Source organism: Ciconia boyciana, chromosome 1 (genome assembly GCF_034638445.1).
Source record: "Ciconia boyciana chromosome 1, ASM3463844v1, whole genome shotgun sequence".
Classification (NCBI taxonomy): domain Eukaryota; kingdom Metazoa; phylum Chordata; class Aves; order Ciconiiformes; family Ciconiidae; genus Ciconia; species Ciconia boyciana.
In genome coordinates this window covers 192986237-193006039 of record NC_132934.1, presented here as the reverse complement: position 1 = coordinate 193006039, position 19803 = coordinate 192986237, and the positions used below count along the sequence as shown (strand labels likewise).

Below are 19803 nucleotides of genomic sequence, written 5' to 3'. Positions count from 1 at the left end.
AGATTGGAACTGTCTTTTTTAAACAACTAATAAATTCTTCTTTTAAACCAACTATTTTCCTTCTTTTTTTTCCTACATAATTTTGCTTACAATTTTTTCTGTTTTAAAAATTAACTCTTATACACATGCTGTGCATGTTCATGTGTAGTACGTATTTTTATAATTACTGTTTAGGGTAATCTTTTTTCCATAGTGACTGCAATTAGTCTTGGTTACTGGTCCGCCAATTTTCCACTCTGTGATTAATTCTTCTTTATCATAATCTGCACTAAACAGTGCAGCATCTCTCGTGTAAGAAAATTGCTGTCTCAAATTTTTAGAAAGTTTAACAATGTCTTAGCACTGGCGGTCTGCGCTGTCCCTCCTTGGTGTTCTACACTTCCAACATAATAGGATGATGTATTTGTTGTAGAATAAACTGTTAAAAGATCAAAAGTTTTGTTGATCTGCCTGACTAGGACATGCTTGAAAGACCATTACTTTAAGTACAATCACTTTATTATGTGGGAGTAAAGAAGCAGATAAGACTAACAAGGCTAGACATGGGTTAAAGAGCAACTCTCATGGATTACATTAATACACTAAGTAGTGCTGGCTGTCTTGCCTGTCAGCAAGCTACCAAGAAATTAAGGCTGTTATATACAAGCTCACGTCTGATGATGGTGGAAACAGGCCAAACACAGCTGCAATTGGTCACGTCATTGCGAACATCTGACACACTTACCCTTGTAACAAGAGATCCAGGTCATGGGCAAACTAGGAGGACTAAACACAGTAAAATAAATTATTAGCCTTCAGGGATATCACTGCAGTCAGTAGTGGTGACTGATTTTTGTGTTCATGTTTCTTTTTCTTTTTTTCTACAAGCAAGATGGATCGTCCAGACACCGCCTGAATAAGTAAAGGCATTGTGATTTCCTTGACAGTAAAGCTTGAGTCATAGAAGAGACTGTCAACAAATAAATGGCTTGTAGGTCCAAATTCTGCTTTGAGTGGTATTTGCATAGCTATGTGGAAATTGGCAAGGTTGACTTTGTTCTTACCAATTTCAGTGTGGTTGCTCAGCCTTTAAATCAGAGCTGAATTTGGCAATTAGCAGTCCTTTATACTAGATAGTAAACAAACATACATAGACATAGGCTCACTTTATTAATAGTTTTAAAAACAACCAAACCAATAGTGCCTATTTAAAATAGATGAGAGGGCAGACTGTAACATCTAGATTCTCTGCATCTAAAAATCTTTTGTAATAAAGGCAGTTTCAGAGGAGCACAATGATCTAAACTTCCAGCTTGTGTTTATCATCTAAAGCACAGCATTTGCATTTTTCATCACCACTAATGAAGTCCAAAATCTGCATCTGTGTACTCCTTACATCGCAGACTGTCAATTAGCTTTATCCTCAAAGCACTGGCCTGAAGCTACTGGCCCTCCTTATTTCAGGATAAAGAAGAGTGGAGGAACCTCTTTGGCAGTGCCAAAGAGAAGCAAAGAGGAACAGATTTACAGTTTTCAGACTTTTTACATGTTTCTAAACTTGACTTATAATTTTTTATTGAGAAAAAGCAGCCGAGCAAGAATTATCTGGTCCTTAGTCAACTTTCACACATTACTTGGAATAAAATTGTCTTCACTAAAACCCTTGTGTGAAGAATATTTTATAATAAAATAATACCACAGGAACCACTTTATTTCATAGCATTGTACAACAGCTGCAATATAAGGAGGAACATTCAGAAGTAGTGAGAAATTTTTTATACAAACTATTCTGTTGAAGAGAGAATGTCATAATTATACTTATGTTAATATATGGGGAGCTAAACAAAATTCCTTAATGGTTTGAGCATGTTCAAATTGTATTTTAAGCTCCCTACTCTGCTTTCAATAATTTAAATGCCCAATTCTATATAGGATGGACAAAATGGTCTAGAAAACTGAAAATGGAGGACAGAAAAGCCTAGGTTGCACATTTTTCCCTTCCCTTCCAAACACAATCCAATGGATGATCAGGAGAGTCTGACTGTGTGGCACAGACCGCTATAAGACTATTTGCACAACAGTACAAAAAAAGATGTTGAAAGCTAACTATTCATTAAGCCTACAAGATGCCGTCTATTTAGAACATGAAATAAATTATTTAATTACATATAAAAAGTCCTTAGGAAGGACTTGTCCTTACTTCTCTCTTAATATGCCAAGATCCCTCAGCACTTTTCCCATGTTTGCCATATAGTTATCCATGAATCCCTCTACCTTGTAAGGGAGTCTCAAACTTGCAGACTCAACAACCCATTTTCTCCTCTAGGACAGTACCTATGGCCCTTGGGAACTGAGGAATCTTACTTTTCTGCAAGTCACTTACTCTGTACCACTCATAATGTTTATTACCTATTGACAACTCATAAAAAACATTACACAACACTCCACCACTGCAGTTCAAATAGCTTGACTTCCCTGTGCTGAACAGAGTTACTGAAAATCTGCAGCAGTCGGGGTGGCTCTGTTCAAAGGGGAACATTGTGCTCTGCTTCTTTAAGGAGGGGGTCTCCTCTGAGTGCTATGACTTGAAGTAACATGGTAACTCCTTCACAAAGCTCCATGAATATCTGCTTCTTCTTGGAAAAATTCTGGATCTGAAGCTGATCATCTCCAATGTACAAAGCAACATAATCTTCACTAATTTTCCTGTACCAGAACATGCAACCAGTAGCATTATTCAGCATAGCGATTAAATCTGCAGTGACCAAATTAACTTCTAGTTTCTGTATGCCAACAGCTGCTTCTAAAATAATAACCAGGACCTGGACAGAGTCTGAATGTCTGCTGAATAGTACAAGTCATTGATCCCAACTGGGAGAAGTTCAGCCTGTGAATCACAGCATTTGTCCTTCTGGCTGGAATGGATAAGAATTATGCAGAAACAGATGTGCCTCAGCCAAATGGGTTGGCAGGCTACAGGGACTTCGGGGTTCACAAAAAGCTTCTGAAAAAATACATGGAGCTCTTTTGCCTAGAAATGGCTTTTGGTGCTGAAGTACAACAAAGTCTGTGATATGCCTCCAGAAATACTTGCATCAGGTGTATGCAGCTGCAATGCCAATGTGGTAAAAAGACTGTAAATCAATATGAATGCTTGAGGTGAGGTTGCGTGATGGGACCAATAAACTCAATGTTTAAGAAAAACGTTTCATGTGAAGTAGCAGTTCCAGGGCATCTAGTAACTAACCAAGGAGCTGGCCCTAGATCTCTGAAAGAGAAAAAGGATAAAGGCAATCAGAATTAAGAGATACAAGCAAATGACTTAGCAGTCCTCTGACGGCCCATTAATGACTCCCTTTTGAGCTCTCTGAGGGCTGGTCTCAGGTTCCTGTATTTGGAACCAGCTTGGTCCAGTGGGAAGTCTGGGCCCTGACTCCTCCAGAATTAAACTGTTTAAACATCCAGCTTTAACAGAATGGCTTTGAAAACAAGTGGGTCCCCAAGGACTTTCCAACAGGCTGTTAATCCTGGATGCTTGCGGGCAGGCATTCAGGTCCAAATTAGACATATTCTTGGTTGTCAAGGTGAAAGGCAGAGAATAGCTGTATGCACACAGCACAAAGACAGCATACTTGTCTAGAAAATGTTATTCCTGTTCCTAAATATACAAGTCTTGTAACATCAGTCTGAGAAAGGAGAGAAGAAATAGCTTCTTAGGCACAGATTCGTTATTTTCTGAGATCAAGCCATGCTTCAGTCCCGCAGAGTGCTAATTCCTTCCCCTCTCTCCTGCAAAATCTCTGATAGTCTGAATCTGATCATACTGAAGTCCCTATATATGAACTCACTTGGTACCTTTATTTGCCAAGCATTTCAAAGAGAACGGGAATAAGTTATTGAGCAGAATACAACAAAAGAGTTGAAAAGGCATTAATTCGACTGTTTTTTCCCTGACTTTCTGTAAAGGAGAAGAGTGGGCTAGCAAAGCATGTAAATGAGTAGCCTACAAATCTTATTCACTGACAGTTCTTAACATGCAATTTCATAAACCAGGGCATTTTGACTTCCCTGTGTCAGGAACATTCTACACCTCTGTCCTTCCCTTTCTCCAAGAATGGATGCTCTCTCCATCGCTGCAGTACAAAAAAGACAAAGTGATTGTAATTCTTGTACTTTTTAAAGAATGGTGGCTTAAACAGAACAAATCAAAACAAAAATCCCCAACTTCATACTGAAAAACAAAACAGAAAAACTTCTGTGATTGTGTAGCAGAACTGGCAAAGTTGCTATTTCACAGCTTCAACAAAGTGATAGAAAAGTATGCAAAAATAGCTCCAGTTCAAGAAAGAAATTCCTGTCAATGGGTTAGAGCCATCCTCATCCACGAAGTGGACTCTCAAGTCTGAAATACATCTTTCAGAAAAACTAGACGCTTTTGCTAACACTTATATGTTATCAAATGTGTGGCATTAAGCCAAAAATAGAAAATATGAATCTTGCTGTTCAGATAACTTTTCCAGAAGTAAATCTTTCGACTTTTGCTTGAAATGACATGTAAGACCTACTTATGAGAACTATACAGGAAATACTTCACTGCTTGATTAAAGTGAGAAAAGACTACTCAGAACACAACCTGTGTGAGTAACTGTATGGTAGGAGCGACCCCAAGGCATGACTCCCTTAGATCATGAAAGAATGTCAGCACTTAGGTCAAAAAACATGAGCAATGTTACCAATTGTTATAAGAAAGGAAGGAAAAGATGCTGACATTCAGATACAGGTATGCGTTGCTTGTATTTGGCAGTCACAGATGTTAGCAATGGACAGAGCAGCTAATCTGACATATTTCCCTGCCAACAGAGGATTGCTTCCCTTATCTAGAGCTTTGCCTCCATCTAGTTTTAACTTTCTTAATAAGCGAAGCTCTCCCCGTTTCTACTGGAACAGAATATTTCATGGTCTAAAACTGAGCTCATTACATTTTTTTTTTATTTCTGTAAATTTATCCCATTACTTATGTTTACTGCTTCATTAAGCAGAGTAACTATGCCTACTTTTGCTGCGGTAAGCAATTTTCTTCTCTGTTATTCACGCTTTCTTGGCTATAAGGAGAGAGATCTGGCATGTTATTTTAAAGTAGGCCTGAATCAAATGATTTAGACTGAGAAGAAATCAATCTGTGAAACAGTAATAACTAGAATTAGCAGATACTGACCTCTGCCAAGGTGATAACTGTTCAGCACCATAAGGGCGTATATCATGACTCACACAGGAGACATCCCAGGACACATTCAAGGATGCTGGCTCTGCATGGGGGGAGAACATCCAGAATGACACTGATCCTGCTCCAGTGCTAAAAGCAATAACCACCCATCCATTCACTGTGAATGGAAATCACCTAGATAAGGTCTACTTCAGTAATTGAAAAGAGCACCAAAGAAACACTGTTCTGAGATTTAGAAGTGTTCTAGTAACTACAGCTGTGGAGAGCACAGGGGCTAATAAATGTCCAATGTGAGGTTCAAGGCATATTCTAACTCCTGTCCTGCACAATTTTATTCAGCTCTATTTTTGATTGATTTTATTATATTGTGGATGCTATTTTTATTTATAAGCTGATTAATTTATGTCTAATTAAGTGTAAATAGATGAAAGGGGAGACTTACTTTCAGCAGATTTACCTATCTCTTGTCATGGGACAAAGGTAACCATGCAAAATGAGAAGGGCCTAGGGAAAGAAACCCATTTCTGATGGCCATCTTATGCCATACATATACTAAAACCAGAATACATATCCATAATGCAAACCAAACTTGTGTTTATTTAGAGTTTTTTATTTCCATGATTTGCAAAAGTAAATTCAGCTGTAATTCACAAAGCCTAATGTGTTTCTGACTTCCTAGTATTGTTGGGAAACAGAAATACTTGAATAGTGTAAAAAGGGATGTTTATAAGATTTTATAAAATTGGCATCAAACTTTTGTACACTTATCTCAAAATCAAGTTTTAACAAACTGACTACTGTAGCTTAAAGTCATTTGCTTTGCTATTCACGCTAAGACTTCAGCTCTCATTGTCACCTGGAAATTTGTATCAGTGAGCATATTGATCACTCTTCACTTCGCCTTCCTTTGAGGGGAGATCTGATTTGAGGCTGCTGAGCTTTTGAACCTTTCCATGACTGTATCACTGTACAATTTGACTTGAACCCCAAGAGCAGGTAGGAGGAATAAATGGGGAGACTGCTAAGCAGTAAGAGGTACAATAAAGTAGAAAAATCTCTCTTGACTATATACTCGCATTTTGATTCCCTCATCAAATGTGTTTCTAAAGAGATGTGCTTTAAAAATTGTTAGTTCTCAGCTTCCTCCAGCAGTCTTCATTCCCTTGTACCTTTCAAGTACCTTTCTTAGCCGTTTTAAAAACCCATATGCTCTCCTTGACTCGACCTTTTCATTTTATAACAGAGCAATAAGGTTACAAGATAATTTGCATTTAGATTATGTTTTCTTTGTAGGGATATCACAACACTGGATGTATGAATTTCATAGTCCTACTTCTCACAGAAGTTCTTAGTATGGCCTGTGCTCTTAAAACACATAATAAAGGCAAATGCACTTCTGTGTAAAAGATAGATAGATAGACAGACAGACAGATATTGAGTGAACAGAATTCATATAATCACTCATAGGAAAATGCTGAAATAACTTTAACAATCTGAAAACATTACTGCAGCTATAATCATTAGTACTATCTTGGTCTGTAAGTAGGACAGATCAGCCTCTCCAATTATGATTCCATTCCTGAATCTTATCCTGTATCTGTTTTTCTAACACATGTTGTTTCCCAAGACAATTAAGAACTGGATACTAAGAATTGGCACAGAAATCTAGAACATTAAAATGAACTATTTCACAAACACAAATGAAAGAGAGCGCAGAAAATTACAGAATCTATTTAAACAACAAGCTGTCAGCCTAAGGACAAATGAACTTATTAGATTTCAATAATCACATTTAGCATCTCCTCTTAATTGCACCTGGGAAGGCAAAACATGATGCAGCTGCTCCTGGCTGGATGGCAATGATATAGACTAGTGACAAAATTATCCAAACATGACCTTCCTTCCCCAAAAGCTGGATTGCCAGAAGTGCAGCCCAATTAAACTAATACTTTGCTTGATTTCTTTTCCATCACAATGTTTCTCTTTTCCGAGCAAACCAGGCAGAAAAAAAAGCATCAATGGCAGCTTTTTAAGAAGGGCTTCATTTGTTAGCTGTCCCTAATTTAATTCCTGTTCATGTTTCTATGCCCTCAAGCAAGCAGATGATAAGGTTCTGGGGTAAACAGAATTGGATAATACTTCACATTGCAGTCCAGTAATAGGCTCATTAAATATCAAATTGATTTGCTAATTAATGAATCCCCTCAATATCTTTGTAGGGTAGTGTTAGTTTTCTGGTTTTTTTGTTGTTCTTTTTTCCTCAGATGCGGAAAACAAGAACTAAGGAGCTGAAGTATGCTTCCAGGCACACTCTCCAATGAGATCCCCGTGTGTTACCAAGGTTTCTGAGGAAGAATCCATCAGATTCAAAAAAAGAGGGAGCTTTCAGCAGAGAATTTGCTTGGAAACCTTCACTCTGGAAATAATTTTCTCATTTAGACTCGAACTACTTCAATCTACTGGTCTGACTGGCCCGTGCCAAACCTAGCTGTCTCAGTGGGGCTTCAGAGAAGTGTTGGGGAAGGCCACAAGCAACTCTTCTTCCTGCTGTTTAAAGGGTATCAGCTTCCCATTTCTTATTTGCATTTTAGTTAGTTATAGTGTGGACATGTGCAGGGAGCGTGGCTGGAGAAAAACGCTATTGTTTATATTATTATATATTTTATAATATATATTAATAATATTTATATTATTGTATATGTATTATATTATTATTTATTATTTATCTTAATGACAGGAAAAGGGAGCTGTGGTAATTGCCAGAGAATAAATGGGGTCAGCACCATTCTTTAATATGGGACAAACTGACATGTGCAATGAGAAAGGCAAGAACCCATGGAGAATAAGGAGGTAAGAAAAATGAAGCGGGGCAAACAGCAGGTCATTAAGGAGATGGAAGTCAGTGGGACTTCCTCAGGAGTGAGGAAAATTCAGTGCCTGTGACTGTCCTGGTTTTGGCTGGGATAAAGTTAATTTTCTTCCTAGTAGCTGGTATAGTGCTGTGTTTTAGATTTTAGTATGAGAATAATGTTGATAACACACTGATGTTTTAGTTGTTGCTAAGTAATGTTTACACTAGTCAAGGACTTTGCAGCTTCCCATGCTCTGCCAAGCTGGGAGGGGGCACAGCCAGGATAGTTGATTGAAACTGGCCAAAGGGCTATTCCATACCATATGACCTCATGCTCAGTATATGAACTGGGGGAGTTGGCCGGGGAGCAGCGATCGCTGCTCGGGGTCTGGCTGGGCGTCCGTCAGTGGGTGGTGAGCGGTTGTATCACTGTTTTTTTCCTGGGTTTTGTTCCTCTCTCTCCCTTTTGTTGTTTTCCTTCTCATTACAATTATTATTATTTTTTTTGTTCCAATTATTAAACTGTTCTTATCTCAGCCCACAGCCCACGAGTTTTCTCACTTTTGCTCTTACGATTCTCTCCCCCATCCCACCAGGGAGGAGGGTGAGCAAGCGGCTGCGTGGGGCTTGGTTGCTGACTGGGGCTAAACCATAACAGTGACACAGGAGGAAGTAGAAGGAAAACTGAAGGTAGGCATGATAGTTGCATTACAAGTGATTTTTTTCTTGGAATAAAAGGTAAGACCTTTGCAGAAAAAAGGACTGGATTGAGGAGTGATAAAATGGCTAAGATTACAGATACAGCATTAATTTATAATGCAGAATAAAAAAGTTTACTTAGGAATAATGTATTTGTAATGGCACAAATTGGGTGAAGATGGTCTTAGCGGCTCAGATGAACCTTGTAATAGGGAAAAAGCATCCAAAGAGTCATGTAGAAGTGAGACAAGGAGAGAACTGATACCCAAATGAAAGAAAGGAAGGGCAAGGAGCAGCACGCTGTAAGCTACAAGGGCTGAAAGCAATAAAAAGGCTAAGTGGGAGAGGAAGCCCAACTGTACCCCCATGTCCCCACTGTCCAGCTGGCAGTGGCTGGAGAGTGAGGACACAAGCACAGCCCAGGGACGGCAGTTGTGAAGATCAGTGCAGGACAGTTTGTGTCCGGACAGCCATCACGGGACTGCAGCAGGACACGGGGCTGAGCAGGCTGACGGGGCCAAGCCACACTGGTGGCTGTGACATGCCACAAGGGGGTTCTTTGCGCTTGGGAAGACATAAGGGCTTCATGCGAGTGGTGCTGGCGTAGCCTCAAGACACAGTCCCAGAGACCGGCCCGGGAAGCTCCGCCGCGACTGAAGGGGCCCTTCCCCTCCCCCTCAGCACCGCCAGGCACGTGACTCCGCCTCCCGCGCCTCGCCCCTGTGCACGCTCACCCAGCGCATGCGCGCTCGCCCCGCCTTGCCACAGGTAAGATGGCGCGTGCGCGGCCCGCGGGCACATGCGCGGTGAGTGCGGCGTGGTGGCGCCTGCGCGCTAGGGATTGCGGCGGGGGGGGGGCAGGCCGCGCCGCGGGCTGAGGCGCCGGGGGCCGCGGGCGCGGCGGGCTCGGTTACCGGCGCCCTGCGGGCCAGCCCCGCCGCCGCTCCCTCCTCCGCCTCCTCCTCTGCCTCCTCCTCCTCCTCCTCGCCGCCGCAGCTGGCGCTGCTCGTGATGCAGCCGTGCGGCGGCGAGGAGGCGGCGGCGGCGGCTGGGGCGGCGGGGGGGGTGCTGCCGCTCCCGGGCGCCGACCCACCGTTGCCGCCCCCCGGTAGCGGCAGCCTCATGTTATTCTACGAGCTGGGGGGCCCCGGCGACGGCGAGGCCGAGGCGGGGGAGGAGGCCGAGGCGGCGGGCGGCGAGAGCACGGCCAGCCCGGAGGAGCTGGAGGAGGAGGAGGCGGCGACGGCGGCGGCGGCGGCGACTTCGAGCGGCGAAGCGGCGGCGGGCGGCGGCTGCAAGAGCTGCACATACCAGGGCTGCAGCGAGACCACCACGCAGGTGGTGAAGCAGCGCAAGCCCTGGATGTGCAAGCGCCACCGCAACAAGATTTACAAGGACAAGTACAAGCGCAAGAAGAGCGACCAGGCCCTGGGGGGCGGCGGGGCGGCCGCCGCGGGGGGCGGCCCGCGGGCCGAGGTGAGGCACCGGGGGACGGGCGGTGGTGGTGGTGTGGGCCTCAGCTGGGCCTCGTCGGGTGGTGAAGTCGGTGGGCAGCCCGGCTGCCTGGCCCTGGGAGTAGGGGCTTCCTGTGGAACATCGGTTTCTGTCAGACAGAATGGGACCTTTCAGCCCAGAGGAAAGGGAAGAAGTCTCTGGTACCGGCAGCGAAGGACAGCCTAGAGTTCGCTCTTCCTCTAGTGCAAGGGCAAACCCCGTTTCTTGTTTCTTCTCTGATCTAAATTGTAGCAACTTGCAACTATACTAGAAGATTCCAGAAAAGAAATTCTTGCTAAAAGATGCTTGGCTGTGCAGTGTGTGTTTATTGCACAGGAGGAAAGATGAAAGTATAGATCGAAGGTGTCAGTCTTCTTGCCTAGTTGATACTGAAATGTGGGGTTTTAAAGTAACAAAAGACCATTGGGTATCAGATTATATTGTATATAAAAATAAGTTATGTAGGTTCTTCAAGGTACCTGCTGATATTTTTATATTAAATGGCAGTTAAATATTTAGTCCACTGATAGTTGATACTTACTTTCATAAACTTAGGTGTATTGTTTAGATGGGGAAGTATTGTCAGTGGGAGAACTGATGCTAACATTCAACTTTTTAGATATTTTTTTTTCCTACAGTTTGTGACTCAGCCAAGATAACCCAGTTTCTGATGGTTGCTTGTACCGAGTTAGCTTTTAATATCTTGTATTTAGATGAGGTAGAAAGAGGGAAATGGTTTTACTTTTGAAGGTGCTGGCTAGTTTGTGCTTGAAGGGACAAGTATAAAATAGTGATTGCCAGAAGAAAAAAATCTTACCTGGCATGCCTGGTAAAAGCAACCCTTTTTTGTCAGCACAGCTGTCTCTGGAGTTGTGTGACTGATCTAACTGCAAACTAACCATCAAAAAAACTTTTATTTTTCTGATTTTCTTCATATAATAGTAACCATATTGGGTGTCGCACCAAAGAATCTTTTTTTTGTCTAGCTGTAAAAGCTGCCATGAAGCAGGTGCCTAATAAAAAAGCAAGTGTACATGATGCTGCTAGGGAATATTCTCCCAGCTTCTTTCTCTTTCAGCTCAAAGGACTTGCTGAGACTGGTGTGGGTTTTCTGATGTATTTTGTAACTCTAAGTGATGTCTGGTCCATGTACTTTTTCAGATTTTTGTTGAACTCTTGTAAACTCTCAGCATCCATTACATTCTGATAATTTCTTCAGGTCTGCTACCTGGTTTGAATTATCTCTTTCTTGTTTTTGAACCTGGCTGCTGTTAACTTAATTTGCTGGTTAGTGTTCACATTAGAAGATATAGTGAATGACTAATTCCTGTTCAGTTTGTGACACTTATTTGGTAGGCCTGCCTGTAAGTTGTTTCCTTCCTGCAGTGAAAAGGTGTAGCGTGCTTGTTTGAGTGAAAAGTTGTGTGCTTTTATTATCCTTGTTGCCATTCTGTGAACCTTCTCTAGTTCTAGTAGCTACTTCTCTTTTAGATGAGAGAACAGAAAGTGCACACAGTATTCAAGCTGTGCGTGAATTCTAGATTTATATACCAGCATGATTTCCCCTCTTCTCTCTTCCTTTCCTAATAATTCATCATGCTCACTTCATGATGTGTCTACAGAAATACTTGTGCTAGTTCAGAAAAGGGGACAGTATGGGAGAAGGGTAAATTTGCTGCATTTCATGTAGTGATGGGTTAAGACTTTTTGGTCTTTTGGTAACATGAAATAGTGATTATTACGTGTTAGAAGAGAGCGGACTTGCTTCTCCCAGTTTCTGCAAGTGCAGGTTGCTTTGAATGTTACAAAATTAAGGCCTGAACTTGCAGAAGAAAGGATATTTAGTGCTAAACTTAGTGTGCTTTTTTTGCAGTGGTGTCTATCAAGGCCCCACAAGATACTGTCGTCTTGTGGGGTCAGAGTTAGACTCCTATTAGAAGTTTCATGTTTCACTTGTGTGGACAGGATTGAAGTGAAAAATACTGAGATACTTTGTTGTTCTTGCTTGAACCCTTTCAAGTAAATGGAAGTGTCAGTAAATTGTGAATTTAATACACATAGGATTTACCATTGGTTGAAATTTGCCAAGCCATGAATATTTTCTCTACAGCAGATTGTAGAGCCACGCTGTTTAGAAGACAGTCTAATTCATATGACTGGTGATTGTACAAGGAACAGAATAAACTTACAAAGGAAAAAACATGTAGATTTTACTGTCTCTTGCCTGTGGCTTTGACAAGTTCATAATAGTATTCTGAAGTATGTTTTGTTTTGCTATTAAAAGTGTTATTGTCATTCCTACCCAATTGCAAATGTTAAATATCATTCAATTCCACAAGCTGGATATTGAGCTGTTGTGAATTACTTCATTTTTAAGAAATGCAATCAAATAAATTCAAGCCATTAACTAGCCATAGTAACCTGGTTAGTTCTGCAATTTAGAAGATTAACTCAGCTGCTTTGCTTCACTGTGACTGATTAAATAGTGAAAATAATGTGGAAAGAAGAGGCCAATTCTTGAATAGATATGTTTCCATTCTTGTGCTGTTATGTTCCTCTGTGGATTAATGAGGCAAATGTTGTTTACTCTTGGGACTTTCTGTGGTGAAAAGTAAATGTATCATTATATCAGGGTTTATAGTCTTACTTCTCTATTTTTATTTTCTTTCATGTGCAGGATAGTGTTGAAGGTTCAGTTTCAGTTTCAAAACAGAGAACAGGATCCATTGGAGATCGCCCAGCAAGACCTACTCTTTTAGAACAAGTATTGAATAAAAAGAGGCTGGTAAGTTTTGTTTTCTTAGAGGTTTTGAACTGAACTAAAGGCAGTGTGACAATGTTTAACTGTCACCCTTGTGAAAGATGAAAATCAGTTTAATGATCGTACACCACATGTGCATATTTTCAAATTTGAAACACGCTGCAGAGCAGATGCATGTCTCGGCATCTGCGCGAAGGATATTAAGGTGACTAAATTTAATGATCCCTGCCATGTTAACTGATGTTGAGTATTTTGGTAGTACCCAATAGACATGGTTATTTCTTTAGGGTAAATAGTGTGTATAGTATAACCAAAATGTTTTTAGCTTGTTAAACCAACTTGTGTAAAGCTTTAGATAGAACAATGCATGGACTTTAGGTCTGATGTAAGCCTTAATTACTGTCGTGTGTTTTAAAAGTTGTAGACCTATCATATCACACTTAAAATTGCGTATATATTTGTTGATAAAGCAAACTGTGTAAGCAAACAGTGTGACTTGTAATTAGACTGCATGAATGGCATGTGTTCTCAGTTTTGAAATGTTTTTTTTTTTGTTCCTGTAAGTGTATTTAAAGAATTAAGCCCAATGAAGGGAAATATTTCAGTACTTACTGTTCCTTGGGCGGCTTCATTACTTTCTATGTTATTAGTTTTTACAGTCTCCTTTCTCTAAAAGCTAATAGGACTGTTTGCCTGTTCTCTGTTAGCTATGCAAAGCAATTTAACAATACTTATTAAAGTGCTGTAGTCCTTGTTCAGAAATTTGAAATGTCTTTAAAGAAACATTGTATCAGTCTTAAGTATACAGCTATATAGATTTATTTCCTTGAATTCTTTCTCAGTAATAGCACCTATTTAATGATTATGTCTAAAACTCAGAGAGGTATCTGTAGCTCTTCAGCTTTTACAAGAAAAAAGTACTGAACTGTGGAGTTTATTTTTCACATTATCTGTTGTTCTTCATGCCCTGCTTACTGAATTGTTGTCCCCTTTCCTGGCTGTTTCTATTCATGTGGCCTTTAATTAAATTTGAAAGGTATCCTATTAATGAAACATTATTTTTTCTAGAAATATAGCAACCAGAAGCTCTTTAAATAGATGTTAAGAGCTTTTATACAGAGTTATGTCAAGGCTCTTCAAGAATTGAGGTTTCCTTGCAGTATTCTGGTGAAGTGAGATTCAGATTCTCCTTGATCTGGTTCTTGCTCTTCTCTCTCTGCTCTGACTCCGTTTCTGTAATTCAGCATTATTTCTTCTAGAATTTCTTCTTTGTTTTGTGCCTGTCTACACAACACAAGGCCTGAGGGATACGTGGTGACCCAGAAAGATCTCTCACGGCCTGTTGCATCCAAGGCTGTTCCATACCTTGCATTCCTGCACGTGAAAGTTACCGCATGTCACTGGTAGCTGCTGGCAGGTCGATTGCTTGGAAGTGCCAAGTCGTTTGTGCTTGCTTATAAGTTTCTTGCGTGTGGTTAATCTCTGCGAGGAGAGGCTTTTGTGGTGGCCCTTGTGTGCCTGGATGCGTGGCTTGCACTGGATAAAGATGTAGAAAGCAGAGGCAAAGAGCTGAGAAGCAGCAAGCTGTGGATGGAGAACCTGAAGCACCTTAATGTCATAAGTCAGCTGTAGATAAAGAACTACTTACTGCAGAACTACCCTGTTGATAGTTCTTGACTTGATAAAGCTAATGTACGGTAAGGAAAAGGTGGCTGCGCATCTGTTCAGTGAGCCTGTTTGTTATTAGTAACCGCTTTCAGTGTCCGATTTGTTTATCTTACCTGTTCAGTGTTGCTGTAGGTGTAAGTTATATGCAGAATGGTTGTTTTCAATTATAATCTCTGCAGAATTGCCCCTAATAGGATAAAGTTCTAGACCCTGCCCTGGAAGTTGCTGGTCCTTTTGCATGTAAATCTGCATTACAGGGTCGCAGTACCTCTTTGGTTGCATCGGTGAAGTGACCATGTATAATGAGCAAGTAGTCTAGGGAATTAATTGAGCTGAAAAACAACCTTGTTCCTGCTTTAATTTTTGGAAGAATCCATTCCCAACCTGATTTGCCATTTGACATTACAAACACTTGTGGTGCCACCATGCAGGAAAGAGTGAACAACCAAAGCTGGATCACACACTGAAACTGTTCAGGCCAGGAGCCAGATGCAAATAGTTTCAGATACTTTCGTCTTTTCACTGAAGGCAGAGGGGTTTTTTAACTCATTCCTTGTGGCTGGACTGCTGTTTTGAAATGTTGGGAAATTATTGAACACTCAGTGAACATAGAATCATAGAGTATCTCGAGTTGGAAGGGACCCATAGGATCATCGAGTCCAACTCCCTGCTCCTCACAGGACTACCTAAAGCTAAACCATATGACTAAGAGCATCATCCAGATGCTTGAACTCTAACAGGCATGTGAGCTTTGCTGTAGAATTATAGTATTTTATTTATTTATTATAGTATTTTTGAGCTCTCTGCAGTGGGAAATGTAGAAATTGGCTCAAAACTGAAGCACAATTGAAGAGTGTTTGTTTTCAATATGTCAGTAGATTACTCCTGTTTGCTATCTTTATGGTTTTTGTGATATTGTATACTCTTTACATTCTGAATCTGCTTTCAGGATGTGTATTAATGCTGCTTGTGGTTACCTGCTGATGTCCTGAAATGGTTTCTAGATGTTTTTTTGTGAGCATGTTTTGTAATTCTTCAGCATTTAATTCAACTCTCATTCGTATGGGTGTACTGGTTTTGGCTGGAATACAGTTAATTTTCTTCACAGTAGCTTGTGTAGGCTGTGTTTTGGGTTTGTGATGAAAACAGCATTGATAACAGTGATGTTTTAGTTATTGCTGAACAGTGCGTCATCCCACTGGTGGGGGGAATGAGCAAGACGCTGTGTGACGCTTAGTTGCCTACCGGGGTTAAACCACAACAATGGGTAATGCGCAAATTGATTTAATGGAAAAATATTATAACATAAACTTAATCACTATGGTAGCTATTTAATATATGTGAGTTCTTTAAAGTCTGGTTTCTCTTTCTTGCAGTCCCTACTGAGAAGCCCAGAAGTAGTGCAGTTTCTACAGAAACAACAGCAACTGTTAAGTCAACAGGCTTTGGAACAAAGGCAGCAACAGTTTCAAGGAGCACCTGGGTAATCGGAACAGGTCAATGACCTGCAGATGAGTCTGGTGCTGAAGGAGGAATAGGATGTGTATTTTATATCAATACAAAGAATCTCAAGTTTAAAGGAAAACTAAAGTTGCTGCTGTTATGTATTCCACTTGTTTCTTGTTTGCACTTTTGAGGTTTTGAGTTGCTTGGGTGTCTGCAAACTTGTGAGAAAATCTGGAGGAGTCTATTTTTTGATTCTTTTTAAAACTTCATTTTAATGTTTAATTTTTTAATAGAAATTTGTTTATATTAGTAATGTTTAGCTGTACACCCTTTTCCTACCAAAGTCTTCCACTAAATTAACATTTTTCTATATAAGGATTTACTGTTCATCAAGTCACTCTTTGATGACAATCATTGAAGGAAGTCAGTTACTTTCTATGGAAGTAGTGAAATAAAGTCCTGAATTTGAGCCAGTCCAGTGGCATGACCTAACAGTGATTGCTCAGGGATATGAGAAACTTATGTCCAGAAGAATTTTGCACTAAAGGCTGAAGACAACGTGCCATCGAGAAGTTGATCCAGTGGCTCAGAAAAGTGCAAATCGGGTAATCCTCCTGCTATATATTCATTGTCTGCAAGTTGAGTAGGTTTGAAATGCTTCATTGTCTGTGCAAAGCATGTGAAAGAATTTGTGTTTAAAAGTTCCAAAAGAGATAAATGGCAAAAAGCTTTAGAGGAGAATTCGGTGGGATGTATGCAACTGAGAGTTGGACCTTGTTTTCTGGAGTTATTTGTAAGGAGCAACCTCTTGTACATGAAATGTAACTTAATTACAGACAAGAATATCAATCAAGTGACTAAATTAAATTTTAAAGCTTTTAACTCACAATAGCAAATGCATCCAAAACCTAAAATGTAATTATGAATTTTTTTGCTTTATGTAGTCTTTTTCTTCTAAAAAAAAGTATAGTTAAAATTCTTCTATTAAGACAACTGATACCTAATCAGGTCTAGTGCTGGACTTCTCAGGTTTTCAGCCAATTCAGATGAACTTGCAATCAATTGGGTTAAGAATCCAAACACTGTATTATGTAAGTGTTGGATTCCCATGTTTTGTTTTTAAAACAAAGTTTTGTATTAAACCACATTTCTGGATAGAGGTTATCTGAGTGGTGTAGGTGCTTATTAAAGTACTACTCTGATATTGTAGCAGTTTGATCTGCTAAATAATATCTCTTCTGGAGTATTTGTTAGTCTTGGGAATTTTTACAAGCTGTGCTTTGTGTATGTATAGAACTTGTTCTGTAGGGATTTATTGTATTTAGCATTGTGCAAGTTGTTCTTTAAAAAATAAATTGAAAACCTTTGTATCAACAGTTCTGGACCAATAAGTGTTTGAGTAAAATCTTTGTTTTTCTTTAAAAAACAAAAAAAAGCCTGTTCTTTTTTTGTTCTGTTAAATTTATATGTTGTTGTTTTTTCTATACTAAAATGGCTAGCTCTGACTAGGTGACATTAACACTTTTGTGTTCCAAGGCTCTTGTTATAGAAAGTTACTTTAGCTTTAAATAAAATCAGATTACTCTTTGCAGTGTGTCAGAATATATGTGAAAATGTAATGGGCTGAAATTGTAGAATAAAGTATTTGCTTTTGTTTTAAGTGGTCAGCTTATGAAAGCATTTAGGTGAACAGATCTGATTAAACTTCTTAAATAAACAAACAAACCCTCATGGTAGAAAAGGGGCACAGGGAGTGTTTTTTAAGACAGTGCTGAACAAGTTGGTTACCTCAAAACAAATGAAACTTGCTGAAGATGTGCATAGAGATGTTCAGCATAGTGCAGCTCACCTATCCTGTATTTCTGGTGGTCTGTGGTATCAGTGCCTGACAGGCTGGTGCAGATGTCAGGAGATGCGCTGGTAACAGGGCTGTCCCGTTCGGGCAGAGTGTCGGATGGGATTCCCAAGCCATGTGTGAACCCATCAGTGTCCGTGTGGCTCCAAGACCATTGTCTTCTACTGCCTTGCTTCTGTTACTGCAGAACAAAATCTGAATTTTAGGAAGATTAAAACCTGACTTCTGTAAGGGTATGTTCTTACTATATCCCTTCTTTTCCTTGAGCAGTTTGAGATCTGCACAGCTGCAAGTCTGTCTTTCCACTGCTGTCAGTCTGGTCCGCAGCTAGGGCTTCTGTCATCGGGCAGCATCACTGCTCGTTAACTGCCTGTCAGATCAGGGCTGCCTCCTTCAAAAGTAAGCTGAATCATCCTCTTGAATCTTCAAATCTACCACAGGACAGTGAGGGATGCATATACTTCACAACATGCAGATTTTATGCCGTATTAGTTTTCAAGCCATTTTATCATGTCTAGCATCCCATTCTGCTGGAAGTGTTGCCTCATCCCATTACTCAGTGAAATCACTGATTCCTCTTGCCTAAGACTGACTTGTATGAATAAAGGCTTTCTAAATGCTCTGGTTCCCAAAGTCACTGATGATCAGACTGGGGCCTACAGCTTTCCAAGGCCAATCTCTTTCAAAGAGAAAAATGGGACACAACAAGGGAAAGAGATCTTAAATCAGAAATATCTTTATTAACAGTAAAACACAAGACGTGAATAATCCCTTTTACAATAGAATAATTCCAGCCAAAGAAAATGGAGTGTGTTAAAAAGTGTATTGTTCAAACATCAGACTAAATATGTTGACTTCAGAATGCCTCAAATCAAATGCAGCAGGAGGAATGCTTGTAAAAATGTCCACTTGATTAGCAGTTGTTACATCTTTCTTGATAGGACAGGGCACGGAATAGAGTACTCTGGGGCTGGTTGGAGGACTCTGAGCTGCCCTGATCTCTCAGGCTCCTGAAACTAAGTATGTCTGAGATTTTTCATTCTCAAGAGGCAAGAGTCCAAGTAGCATTCTTTATGGAGTGACTGACACTCTTTTACAGAATATCACTAAGTATTCACACCGTGAATACTTTATTCTGGATGGTGCAGATGTTTTGCCTTGATTCTAATGGAACAGAGAGGGCAGAATTGTTCATAGACAGAAGTGACACTATTAAATCTATGTATGATTCATGTTTTTTTTCTGCACCAGACTGTGATAGCTCGTACTTAACACAAAAAAACCACACCTGGCTCAAATCCACCATTTTGGCCCCTTGACTGTATAGAACTTTGCAACCTTTTGGCTCCACTGGTCCACGCAAAAAGGCCTGTTTCTTCACTTTCCTGTCTCACTTCTCAGCCCAATTATATCACAGAGGCGATACTGAAACGAGGGATTAAATTGCTAACACTGAATTAGCTGCAGAAAGTATGCTGTGGTACATTTAACTTGTACTTAGAAAGTAGAATAAATAATTAAAAACTCCAATTGCTTGAGTAAGCGAAGAAAATTTATCTGAATGTGCATTATCTCTGCTCATCAAGTTTGTTCCCTTACTTTCTTGTTTGAAAAGCATCTCATGGACATAACTGTGAATTAATAAGATGTAACACACGCTTTAGCATCAAAAAACCACTTTGAAACATGATGTGCTCACTACTGTGAAAGTGCAAGGGGTCAGACTTTACCAAGTTTTTTCTAGCTTTTCTTTGCTGATGAGGTCTGTATTTAAAATTATTAACTGGTTGGTCTATTTCTTCCTATGCTATTCATATGCAATATTA

At 40.2% G+C, this 19803-nt stretch overlaps 1 protein-coding gene across 1 annotated transcript in view; it reads left to right on the top strand.

Moving 5' to 3' along the window:
- The window catches only part of RFXAP (regulatory factor X associated protein), a 32385-nt gene extending 14675 nt beyond the window's left edge, over nucleotides 1-17710 (top strand). The window contains exons 3-5 of the mRNA XM_072856951.1: nucleotides 9592-10229; nucleotides 12925-13032; nucleotides 16053-17710. Of these exons, the coding sequence (XP_072713052.1) occupies nucleotides 9592-10229; nucleotides 12925-13032; nucleotides 16053-16163 (857 nt within the window). The 3' untranslated portion in view covers nucleotides 16164-17710. The remainder of the gene's footprint in view (nucleotides 1-9591; nucleotides 10230-12924; nucleotides 13033-16052) is intronic.
- The last annotated feature ends 2093 nt before the right edge of the window (nucleotides 17711-19803 follow it).